Source organism: Pinus tabuliformis, chromosome Q, assembly GCF_031772625.1.
Source record: "Pinus tabuliformis cultivar Carrire ecotype Pingquan chromosome Q, CPIR1, whole genome shotgun sequence".
NCBI lineage: Eukaryota > Viridiplantae > Streptophyta > Pinopsida > Pinales > Pinaceae > Pinus > Pinus tabuliformis.
Genome location: NC_142296.1, coordinates 822970033 through 822982797, shown reverse-complemented (window position 1 = coordinate 822982797; position 12765 = coordinate 822970033). Strand labels below are relative to the sequence as shown.

Here is a 12765-nt window from a genome sequence, read left to right as displayed (position 1 = left end):
TGGCCCCTATGGAAGTCAGTTGGTCACGGATCTCCTTCAACCGACTGAGGAAGACATCTATCTGCTCTCCCTTTTGCATCTGGTATGATCTAGCTGATTCTCCAGTAACATGTTCCTCTGCATGGAAGTATGCTGGTACAATGTCTTCAAGGTGTCCCACATCTCCTTTGCTGTTTCTTTCTCGGCAATATGTTGGACCACATGATCCTTGACCCCATCAAGGATGATGGACTTAGCCTTGGCCATTTCCTCCTCATACCTTTCATTAGCTACCAGGTCAACTGGGATAGCCATTACTCTCAAGGTGAAGCCCTCGACACGATGTCTGTCTAGAATGGACTAGATCCTGGCCTTCCAGACCACAAAGTTGGACGCTTCGTCTAGCCTATCCTGATCCGTCAGCCCATTCACATCCATCTCTCTGCGCTTCTCTATCGACTCCTCCGAGTCTCTCTACTTCCCGCCTGGAAGTTCTCGGTTCGACTCCTGCTGAGTCTCTCTACTTCCCGTTTGTAAGTTCTCTTCTGGACTCCCTCTGAGTCCCGATTTCCATCCTGGAAATCCTTCTGCCAACCATTAAGTTGCCCCTCTCCGATTCTCTGTGCAACTGCAACGCTGATCCAGATTCCCTAGCTAGAAATCCGCCTCGACAACAACTCCCTCTACCTTGGTTTTGCCCTGTTAGGTACTGTTCTGACCCCAATACCCTACCAGCTTCGCTCTTGCAAATTGCCCACAGCTTCCTTCGCCCCAGCAACTGAAGGATTGAGCCTCTTGGCTCTTCGCAATCTCGGTACCGGCAAAAAAGCTCCTTCAACCAACTGCGTCAGCCCTCCCTGTGCGTGAGCCTGTTTCTGCCCTCCTCAGCCTCTGCGCTGGCCTCTCTCAGGCTCAGACTAATGACATAGTCCCTCAGCGACAACCCTTTCTCTGTCGCTTTCTGCAAGGATCAACTCTGTCACTCGGGACAGCTGAATCTGCTGCAAAGGCTGATGCCTTCAGCTTTCTTGTGATCTGCAACCACTCTCTGATACCATGTTGAATTTTCTAAGTCTATCCGTTAGAAGATTAATCTATATTTCGCTGGTTTATTTCTTCTACTTGTAAATTCTGAACAGGTTATTCAAAACATTTAAATACCGAAATAAATACAATACAGTCACAACATCTACAGATCATCAGCTGAAAGAAAACAAACACACAAGTGACACCGTTATTTTTGGACAAATGTCCCCGGAAAAACCCAATGCGGGAAAATCGATGCAACTATTATGAGGGTTTATTATTATGCAGTATTTCCTTGAGTACAACTGGGTGCCTAACCGGCTCACCCGACATAGAAAAAAAACACGACAGCAATACCTCTCTATTCGGAAACAGGTATTCAGAAAACCTGTCCCATGAAACCCTCTCCAGCATCTCTGAAGCTCTGCGCTAGCCCTTCTGGCCTCTGTGTCAGCCTCCTGCTGACTTGCGTCAACCTCAAACCTCTCTGCATCATCCCTCTGAGGCACTACGCAGCCTCTGGGACCCTCTGCGTCACTCTTGCAACCTCTATGTGGATGATGTAGTCCCTCTGGCCTCTGCGCTGTCTCTGCTAGGCTCTGCGTGGCTTGAACTGACTGCTGCCTCTCGCTCTCTGCTTCTGTGCTGGACTCTTGGCACTATCTCTGCCTCTCTGCCCAGTACTCACTGCTCCTCGCTGCTGATCACTGATTCAACTTTGCTTAGCAACCCCACTCTAGCAAAATGAATGATTGATCACTCTGGTATGTTCTCCAACTGACCCTCAAGCCTCCTATTATACTTTTTCTAGTGGTCCATCAACGACCGAAATTAAATCTCTAATCAACGACTAAGATTAGATTTGGCTTGATCCATGACTTTTGGAACTTTCTAACCTAGTTTTATATTAATACCCATTAATATTTTATTTTTCCTAATTTTAGACTTAAAACTCCATTAAAAATATTAATTATTTTAATATCTACCAAACCGGGTACAATCTGTCCAAACCATTTCTGGGTCTTGGGGATCTCATGTGCTTTAGCCTCTCCACCAATTTTCATGTCTAGAGCATATCTGATGCTACCCCAAATCAACACTTACTGCCCAGATTACTCTTATCAAAATCAACAAAAAGGAATCAACATATGGGCCACATAATGGCCTAGGACTTCAAAGTTTCTTTCCCGAGTTATTACTGTTCAACAACAGCGGAGAAGGAACACAAAATGGCTTGAATTTGAGGAGATTTGTCTCCCTTGGTTAATCCTCAATGCAACCACTGTTGGAGACCTCTCTAGCTGAAAATGAATTATTCTACTTTTTGGAGTCTCTCTCTAGTGGGGGTTGCATTTGGCATGTAGGAGGAAGTCCAACAATTGATTGAGGCAACTAAGTGCCACTATCTCAGGGTAACATTGAGTCTGCATTTCTGCATAATTCCTGTTCTCGCCCACAAACAAAATCAGATGCATGATACTTGATTTTGGGGCTAGATTTGGAAAGTGGCTCTTTCCAAGGAACGAGAACCAAAGACAATGACAGACAGTAGGGGTATAGCTGCTGTACAACAGCCTTTGTCATTATTACTACTGTCGAGTTCAAATTTACTCTAAATCATGTAACCTTTTACAAAAATCAGAACTTAGTGTCATATACCAGCACATCAATTTTATCAGTAAGCATCTTCAATAAAATACTACATCTGACTATAATTTCAGCAAACTTGGTGAAGTTATGATCAAATATGAGATTGTGAAACTTATTTTGTAACATTTATTTTATTTTTAAATTTTGTAGTTTGCATTCTTCTGCATCAACCATTATGACTATGGTAAGAAACCAGATCCTAAGGCTAAAAAACATGATAGCTCCAGTCAAATAAATCTGATTAGTTTAGTGTAGCATGATAATCTTATTGATAATTTGATGCAATGATCCTGAAGCCTAATATGAGTTTATTATTACAGGGTCTAGGTTTGCAAATTGTGGAAGATCTCGAGGCTGCTGATTTTATTTTGGCACATGGTACTGAAGCAATCGGTCTTGAAAGTGGTAATGGTGCTAAAAAAATGGAACTGGAAAAGTTGGAGCAGATTTTGGAGAATGCTGTGGATAAGCGGATTCCTATGATAGTTGCAAATCCAGATCATGTAACTGTTGAAGCAAGAGCCTTGCGTGTTATGCCTGGTAAATAAATAGGCATTTAGTCTATCCTATTACATCAAGCATGCATGAGTGAGAAATTTGTAGAGATTGATCATTGATATCAAAATTTAATGCTAGAAAACATTTTCATTTATTGTGTATAATCCTTTTGGAACTTCCTTGGGATGATACATCATGAAATAGATATTTTGGATGAAGTCACCCTCATAGACAATACACTTCCTTGGTGTTGAGAAACCAAGTGTGATGAAGTCTAACACTAATTTCTCTCCTTTATAATTACTTGTGAATGTTAGATGTTCTCTTATTACTTCTTATGTCTTCTTCATCAAACAATTATACAATTGTTCAATCTTTTAGGAAAATATTGTGAAAATTTGGAAGCCCAAATTTCTACTGCATCAAATGATTAGGTTCCTTCTATTTGTTAATTACTGAACAAATTATTTACTACTTCCTACAGCAAATACCGAAACTAATACACTGCAGCCTTCACCAATTAAAATTATATGCGGAAACAAGTCACTGAGCAAGAAAAAAATACACAACACATTGCACAATTATTTTTGGACAAATGTCCCCGAAAAAACCCAATGCGGGAAAATCAATGCAGCAACTGAGGGTTTGTATTATTAAGCAATAGTTTTTTTTGAATAAAATCTTTGGATGCCTTTCTAGCTATCAAGTAGAGAGAATATGACTGGCAAGAGATTAGTGAGAAATACCTCACACCATCACTGGCGATCCTTGCTGATTTGGGGTAGCATCGAATGTGCTCTAGGCCTCAAATTTTGCAGGGAGGCTTGGGCACATGTATTCCAAAGAACCCATAAAGAGTTTTGGGAAATTCCACCCAGAGACGATTTTATTAAAATAATTAATATTTTTAATGGAGTTCCTAAGTCTAAACTTAGGAAAATTAAAATATTAATGGGTATTAACCTAATTGTGGGTGTAACTTCTAGAAGAAGACAAAGATCAAGCCAAAACGATATAAGCCTTTGATTAGGAGTTAATCTAGGCCGTTGGTTGTCCAACAAAAAGATATAAGAAGGGGCTTGAGGGTCAATTGGAAAAAACACCGAGAGATCAAGAGATCGAATTTCTAAAGTGAGAAGTTCCCTGGAGGAAGTTTTGGTCGAGGAGATTTCTTGCAGTTGAGGGGCAGGGATAACATCTGGAGAGAGAGATTTCTTCAGCCAAAGAATCATCACCAGAGAGAGGCAAAGAGTGATCCAATAGCCCAGACGCAGAGGCTGATGCAAGGCCACAAAGGGTCATGCAGAGGCAGCCTAGAGGGTGAGAGAGAGTTCGAGATTTTGCTTGGGAGAGTTAGTTTCAGAAGCCAAGAGTCGGGGTGTGAGACTAGGAGGCTGAGAGCAGAGACTCTGGGCAACAAATCGATCAATAGACTGGCTGATGCAATGCCTAGAGAGTTTGACGCAGGGACTACGTGAGGACTGCGCAGAGGCACTTCATCCAGAGTCCGAATCAGCTGGGATTTTCTCAGTGATTGTGTGAGGTAATCTCACAAATCTTTCTGCCAATACTTCTCTCTATAACTGAATAACCAGAGAAGTATTCAAAGATGTATTTAGAATTTGTTACTGCTTAATAATAACCCTCAGATCTGCTGCACTAGTTTTCCCGCATTGGATTTTTCCGGGGACATTTGTCCAAAAATATTGGTGTCTATTGTGTTGTATTTCTTTCTTGCTCAGTCTCTTGTTTCCACATATAAATTAATTAAGTGAAGACTATAGTGTATATGTTTCAATATTTGTCGTAGGAAACTGCAAATAATTTGGTTGATTAATTTAACAAATAGAATAAACATCATCAGTTGTTGCAGTATGGATTTCGGTTGTGGAATTTTCACATGGTATAAGTGCTGCAGGTGAAGCAAGAAGAGCAGAGCCGGTAGATCCAGCGCTGAGCAGAAGAAGAGAGTTCGAGAAAGCTGCAAGAGGCAACAGTTCGAAACCCCCAGAGGGTTGACACAGTTCCAAGCCGGGAGGGCAAATTTTCGAGGTAGTCTCTCTTTGAGTGAGTCGACGGAGAGAAGGACTTCCAGTTCGAATTTTTTGCTTGCGCAGAGGGAGCAGCGCTGAAGCCTCAGCGTGAGAGCTGGTGGAATGCAGATTTTCAGCTGGGAGATTCATGGGCTGAAAAACGTCAGAAGAAAGAAGAGAAGCACTTTGAGGGAACTTTTCCTCAACAGATTTTCCGCCGAGAAGTCCGCTTTCTCATTGGCTGAGCAGCGACAGTGAGAAGCAGAGAGGAGATTTTCCACATTTTTTGGTAGATATTGCAACTAGTGGCTTGAGGGATCAGGACAGGCTGGACAGAGCATTCAACTACGTCATCTAGAAGGCTTGAATGTCTTTCCTTCTAGATGAGCATGCCCGCAAGACGTACGTCAACAACATGGTGGCTGAACCCGTGGATGCAGATCCGCTGAAGAAGTATAGAGCTGAGATGGCGAAAGCCAAGAGGATGATCCTGGATGGAGTCAAGGATCACATGGCGTGTCATGTTGCTAGCAGACAGATTGCTAAAGAGATGTGGGATGCCTTGGCCACGTTATATTAGGGATCTTCGAGCAGCAAAAGATGTACTTGGAGCAGAAGCTGAGATTTGCTCAGATGCAGAAGGGAGAGCGTGTGGATCCATTCCTCACGAAGTTGAAGGAATCACGTGATGAGTTGTCTGCTACGGGGCATACACTTCAAGATTCAGAGTTAGTTAGATTAGCCCTCAATTCTGTCTCAGATGAGTGGCAAGTCTTTGTCCAGAGTATCCTGGGCAGAGCAACATTGCCTAAATGGGATGAGATGTGGGTAGCTCTAAAACAAGAGGAGTTGAGGAGAGGCCTAGTCAAGGTCAAACTTGACGGAAGCAACATCAGCAGTGAGTCGAAGCCCAAGGAGGAGGAGGATAATGCAACCCTTGCATCGAGGGACAACAGGGGCAACAAAGACGAAAGGAGGACGTCTCTAAGGTGAAGTGTTTCAGATGTGGCAAGATGGGCCACTATGCATCCCAGTGTCCTCTGAAGAAAAATGACAAGGATGAGAAACATGACCCTAAGGTTGTAGCTGTGAAGATTGAAGAGGACTTCGCCATGACAATAGAGATAACTCCAGGAGGGAAGTGGGTTGGTTTGGAGCTATAGTTTGAATGAGCTACAGATGGGCAAGATCCTTGAGGAGTCCACCTCTTGGATCAATACCTTGCTACGGGAGCCCAGTTTTGTGGTAGCAAGATGGACTAGTGTCGGATGGTGGCGAGGAGTGTCAGGGAGACAGTTGCAGTGACTAGTAGCCCCAGAGTTTGAGTAGCGCAGAGCAGAGTTGGCAGTAGTGCAGATGGCACAGAGCAGAGCTCAGCAGTAGCGCAGTAGATTCAGAGAGTCAGCGCAGAGACCAACAACTGTTAGTTCCAACATTCACGTGGCATCATACTGAACACAGTTAGTTCAATAATTTTGGATGTTTTTCAGTTGCTTCTCTCAGCCACTGAGTTGTAGTTTGGATGCAGTGTTAGCAGTGGCAGTGCTAGCAGCATAGCAGATGCAACATTTGAGAGGGAGTTGTAGTATAGATGTAGCATTGGCAGTGGTAGTGTCAAAGGCAGAGTACAGTTACAGCAGCAACGCAGTAGTTGGTGGACATGTCAGACATCAACAACGCAAAGGCTAATGCTTCAGAGTCAGAGCAGTATGCAACAACAATATATTGTTAGAGCACATTCCTCGTTAAGAGGGAATGTTGATTTGGGGTAGCATTGGATGTGCATTAGGCCTCAAATTTTGCAGGGAGGCTTGGACACATGTGTTCCAAAAAACCCAGAAAGCGTTTTGGGAAAATCCACCCAGAGACGATATTATTAAAATAATTAACATTTTTAATGGAGCTCCTAAGACTAAATTTAGGATAATTAAAATATTAATGGGTATTAATATAATTGTGGGTGTAACTTCTAAAATAAGACGGAGATTGAGCCAAAACGATCTGAGCCTTTGATTAGGAGTTAATTTAGGCCGTTGGTTGTCCAACAAAAAGATATAAGAAGGGTCTTGAGGGTCATTTGGAAAAAACATCGAGAGATCAAGAGATCGAATTTCTGAAGTGAGAAGTTCTCATAAGGAAGTTCTGATCAAGGAGATTTCTTGCAGTTGAGAGGCAGGGATAGCATTCGGAGAGAGAGATTTTCTCGGCTGGAGAATCATCAACAGAGAGAGGCAGAGAGTGATCCAGTAGCTCAGATGCAGAGGCTGACGCAGGGGCACGAAGGGCCATGTAGAGGCAACACAAAGGGTGAGAAAGTCCGAGATTTTGCTGGGGAGAGTCAGTTTCAAAAGCCGGAGTTAGGGTGTGAGACCGGGAGGCTGAGAGCAGAGACTTCGGGCAACAAATCGATCAACACATTGATTGACGTAGTGCCTAGAGAGGTTGACGCAGGGATTGCATGAGGACTACACAAAGGCATTTCATCCAGACTCCGGATCAACTAGGATTTTCTCAGTTATTGTGTGAGGTTATCTCACAAATCTTTCTGCCAGTATTTCTCTCTGTAACTAAATAATCAGAGAGGTATTCAAGGATGTATTCAGAATTTGCTACTGCTTAATAATAATATTAAACCCTCAGATCTGCTGCATCGATTTTCCCGCATTGGGTTTTTCCGAGGACATTTGTCCAAAAATAATGGTGTCCGTTGTGTTGTATTTTCTTTCTTGCTCAGTTTCTTGTTTCCGCATATAAATTAATTAAGTCAACACTGCACTGCATATGTTTCGATATTTGCCATAGGAAACTGCAAATAATTTGGTTGATTAATTTATCAAATAGAAGAAACATCATCAATTTCTGTAGTAGGGATTCCGGTTGTGGAATTTTCACAATCTCGATTGATCCAGCCACAGAATGGCTTGTCCAATGTTGCACGAAGCGGGAGCGCGGAGCGCGGAAGCGTCATTTTCCAAAAATCTAGGAAGCGAAGCGTCCGCGGAAGCGTCTGCTATATATATATATATTTTTATATTTTTTTGCATTTATACTCAAAACAAACATCCCAAATACCAAATTAATTGTAGAAGACATGAAAACATGCATATTTTTGCATAAATCAAGATAGATATGGCATCCATGATTCCATTGTAGTTACTAGTATGTACAACAATCATCTATATTCTAACTATGACAAACATACATCAAATTTTTAAGCATATTATAAAACATAAAACATTTAAGCATATTATAAAACATAAAACATAGAGCATATTATGATTTATCTAGCAAGTGAGCAACTGTCAACATTTGTCATGTCCAAAATTCAAATAATAATGTTTACAAAATATGTCACTTGGTCACCGCCAAGCCAAAAAGGTTCAAAATTCAAATTCACAAGTCTACAAGTCTAATGAGTAATCTATGACAAAAAGAAGTAGATTGTGAATATATCTACTAATCTCTCCTCCTTCCACCACGAATAGAACGTGATGGCGGGCCTCCACGTGGTGGCAATGAAGAAGATGGTCCCTGTGTAAGTCGTGGCACTGAAACTGATGAAGAAGAACCCCCTGCTGTTGGTGTTGAACCATGGAACCTAGGAACCAAGGGACCAGATGGGGGTGGGGGTGGTGGCATATCAACACGGTCATCATCATCCTAGAATCGCTCAAAAAATTCATGCAAAAAAAAAAAAACACTAGTTAACAAAAAAATTAAAAACATGAATTAGAGAAATGCTTTATAAGGGAAAATTGGAAAATTCATACCACAATGGACATACCTGGATAAGAGCATCCTCTAATTGCTCTAGTCGCAACACTCCATCCTCCAAATTGGGCTCCTCTGGATTCTTGTCCCAAATCAACAAGTCTTTATTAGACTTTGCATCTTCACAGTAATGGGACAACAATCGCAAGTTGTAATGAACATAAACCAAGCTCTCTGCCCAGTCTAAATTCAACCTGTTCCTTTTAACACTGTGGATGAAAGAATAAGAGCTCCAACACCTCTCTGCAGAAGAAGTGTTTACCACCTGTGATAGCACCCGCAATGCCAAACTCTGTAGAAGTGGAGTACCCCCTCCATGCATGTTCCACCACTCAAGAGCAGAAAAAGTCTCTCGATCTTGAATTGCATGCATGCTCCCAAATGGACCAGTGTTGAGCGTATAGTTGCTCACCTGTCTCCGTACCAATGCAGCCTCCTCATCATCAGGGATTAATCTACTCAATGCAGCCATATATTTTTCGTGAACCTCTCTATCTTGGTGTGGTTTTTTCCTGCTTCCCCCCCCAGGTGCTGGTGTTGAAAGCCATGATGGATGATAGTATTTAGGTGTCAAAACATATGCTAATGCATGCAATGGAATATTTAGCATTTCCCATCGGTTTTGCACCTCTACACGAATATAATTGTACAAGGTGGTATCTCTAGGCTCAACAATGTCTTTAATCTGCCTCAACATGCTATCCATTAGCTCATACACCTCCCCAATTACTGGTCGATCTGAATCTGCAAACTTGATCATGGAATAAATTGGTTTGGTGAATTGCAAAACATATTTAACCTGTGACCAAAAGTAACTGTCAAGAACAGTGTCCTTGACTGCATTAGCACCATCTGAGTCAGTGTTAATTTCATCCCATGAATCAGCACACACCAGATTAGTTAAAGCTTGTCTCACCCTCACTAGCCGCCTAAAGGTGAGGTAATAACTAGCAAATCTTGTCTTTGCAATTTTAAGCAATTGCAACTTGGAGTAAGTGCCATAGAAGTAGTTTACCCTTGTATGCCCTGTGATGAATTTAATGAGCTGCTTCCCTTTCCTGTAAACCTCAGCAATCCACCCACAATCTTTGTGTTTCACAATATCATGCATCAAAAGGTTCAATGTGTGAACCAGGCACCCAGACCAAAAGATGTGTGGATGAGTACGCTCAATAATTTTTCCTGCTGCCTTACAATTTGCTGCATTATCTGTGATCACTTGAACCACATTATTCGGACCAACATCTTTGATTGATTTCAATAGGAGATCTGCAATGTTTTGTGCAGTTGCACTGATGGAGGAGGAGTCATGACATGCAATAAATACTGCACCACTAGAAGAAACACCAAGAACATTTATCAAATGTTGGTTTCTAATATTTGTCCACCCATCTGATACAATGGATACCCCAGAATCCACCCACTCATGTGTAAAACGTGTCAAAGCTCTTTGAACCTTAGCTTTTTCTCTTTCTAATAACACTGTTCTAGCTTTCTCATAGTTGGGGGCCTTGTATCCTTTTGGGGCTTCATTGATGGCCTTTACCATGTCATGCCAATAGGGAGAGCGAAGCACATTGAATGGTACACCGCAAGCACAAAGAAAACAGACTATCTTTCCAACCACATCATCCCTCCCAGCAACATTAAGGAAATCCCCTATTGTTCTTCTACCTCCAGAGGTTGCAGAAGTACCATGAGGAGATGGGCAACTACCAAATTTAGAGGTTGCACTTGATTCAGAATGAGTTTTTTGTTTCTTGTTTTTTTGTTGTGCAACCATCTCTATTTGGATGTATTTTCTTCTTTCTTCAGTTGAAATGTTTGGGCAAATTTGTACCCCCACAGAACCCTTTTTTTCATCACTGTCCAACACCCCACAAAGATGCCTCCTCAGACGGGTATATGAACCCGTATATGGTTTTCCTCCATGACAACCATGAGGGCACACAAATTTGTAAGATCCACCACCCTTTCCCCCATCAAGTTTGGTCACATAGTTCCACAAGGGTGTTGATGTACCTTTCCCATCTTGTGCTTCAGTGTCCCCTTCAAGTTCATCCCCTTCCTCTTCAAACCCTTCCTCCTCATCATATATTGGGTCACTACTATTAGGACCAAGTTCATCCCCTTCCTCTTCCCCTCTATTCCTCACCCTTGCCATCATTAAAACCAAGAGTGGAATGATACATAGAAGCCAAAAGAACACCATCTTGGAATATGGATATAGGTGGTGGACAACCTGTAAATAAAGGAGCAAGTAGAAACAATGGGAAAGAGTAGGAGAGGGAGGAGAAAAATACAATTTTTTTTTCAAAAAAACAAGGGAGTTTGGGGTTTGAACTTACCTCTTTAGCTCTTGTAGATGAAGTCCTCCAAGCTCCTCCTCCTTCTCCTAGCTCTTCCTTCTTCACTCCTCCAAGCTCTCCTCTCTTCTCCTCTCCTTTCCTCTCTTCTCTTCTCCTCTCCTCTCTTCTCTTCTCGAACTCTCATAAACTCAAAGTGAGAAAATGAGGAATGAATGGGAGCTTTATGCTTTTCATTCCTCACCTAAACTCACCCTAACCCACCCCCTCATGCTAAGTTAAGTTAACTTTTAAAAGAAATTAAAAAAAATTTAAGTTTCATTGGCTGCCCGCGCGGAAATTTCCGGAAGCGCTTCGAAGCGCTCGGGAAGCGTGCGCTTCCGGGCCCGAAGCGTGACGCTTCCGGATGCCCGAAGCGCCCTCCGAAGCGCGGATCCGGGGCAACGCAACCCAATTTCCAGGAATCGTTTTAAAAAACCGGAATCGCGCTTCATGAAAACCGGAATCGCGCTTCGCCTGGAGGTTCCGGAACGCTTCCGTACGGGACGCGATTCCGGCTTAGGATCCGGGGGGGGGGGGGGGCGATTCCTGCAACTATGGGCTTGTCGCTTGCTGTCTTTGCATTGACTCTGCATAGGCACAACGTCACAACTTCTAGGGTCAACATCACCCTTTCTGCTGATCAATTTGCCTCTGAGACTTCGATTCTATCCTCCTGGGTCTCACACCCCGCCTCCGGCTTCAGAAATAGACCTCTCCAGCGAAAATACGGATCTCCTCAAGGCTATGCGTTGCCTCTGCGTCAACCTACACTGCACAACGTAGCTTCTGCGCTGCCTCTCCCGGATCTCTCTCTGTCTCCTCTGTTAAGTATTCCCGGAACAGGGGAAATCTCCAACTGGTACTATTCTTGCCCCTCATTACAAGAAATCACTTCGAACTTGTCTCCGGCAACTGCTGCGTTGCTCTCTTCAGAAATTCGGTCTTTAATCTCTCACTCAATGTATTTTCCAAATGCCCATCAAACTTCTTCTAATAATCCTTTTGTTAAGAACCAACAACCCATATTAGATTCTAATCAATGGCTTAGATCATTGTGGCTTGATGATCCTCGTCTTCTTCTAGAAGTTTCACCCACAGTTTGATTAATACCCTTTAATTATTTTAATTTCCTTAGTTTAGACTTAGGCACCCATTAAAAATAATTAATTATTTTAATAAAACTGAATCCGGGTGGAATTTCCCAAAATGATTTATGGGTATTGTATTTGTGGAATACATGTGTCCAAGCCTCGCAAATTTTGAGGCTTAGAGCACATCTAATGCTACCAGAAATCAACACTCCCTTTTAGCGAGGAATGTGCTCTAGTAATGCAACCCGCTGAAGCATCACCCTTTTCTATAACATTTCCCTCTGCGCTATTGATGTCTGACATCGCTGCCCACCAACTACTGCGCAAATGTTGCATTTGTACTGCTGCTGACCCTGCCACTGCTAACAC

The 12765-nt window shown here is 42.5% G+C and overlaps 1 protein-coding gene across 1 annotated transcript in view; it reads left to right on the top strand.

The window, feature by feature from the left end:
• Window positions 1–12765, top strand: part of LOC149222168 (Haloacid dehalogenase-like hydrolase (HAD) superfamily protein) — a 340733-nt gene that overhangs the window by 124897 nt on the left and 203071 nt on the right. Inside the window, exon 8 of the mRNA XM_089385283.1 lies at window positions 2976–3195. Coding sequence (XP_089241409.1) covers window positions 2976–3195 — 220 coding nt within the window. The remainder of the gene's footprint in view (window positions 1–2975; window positions 3196–12765) is intronic.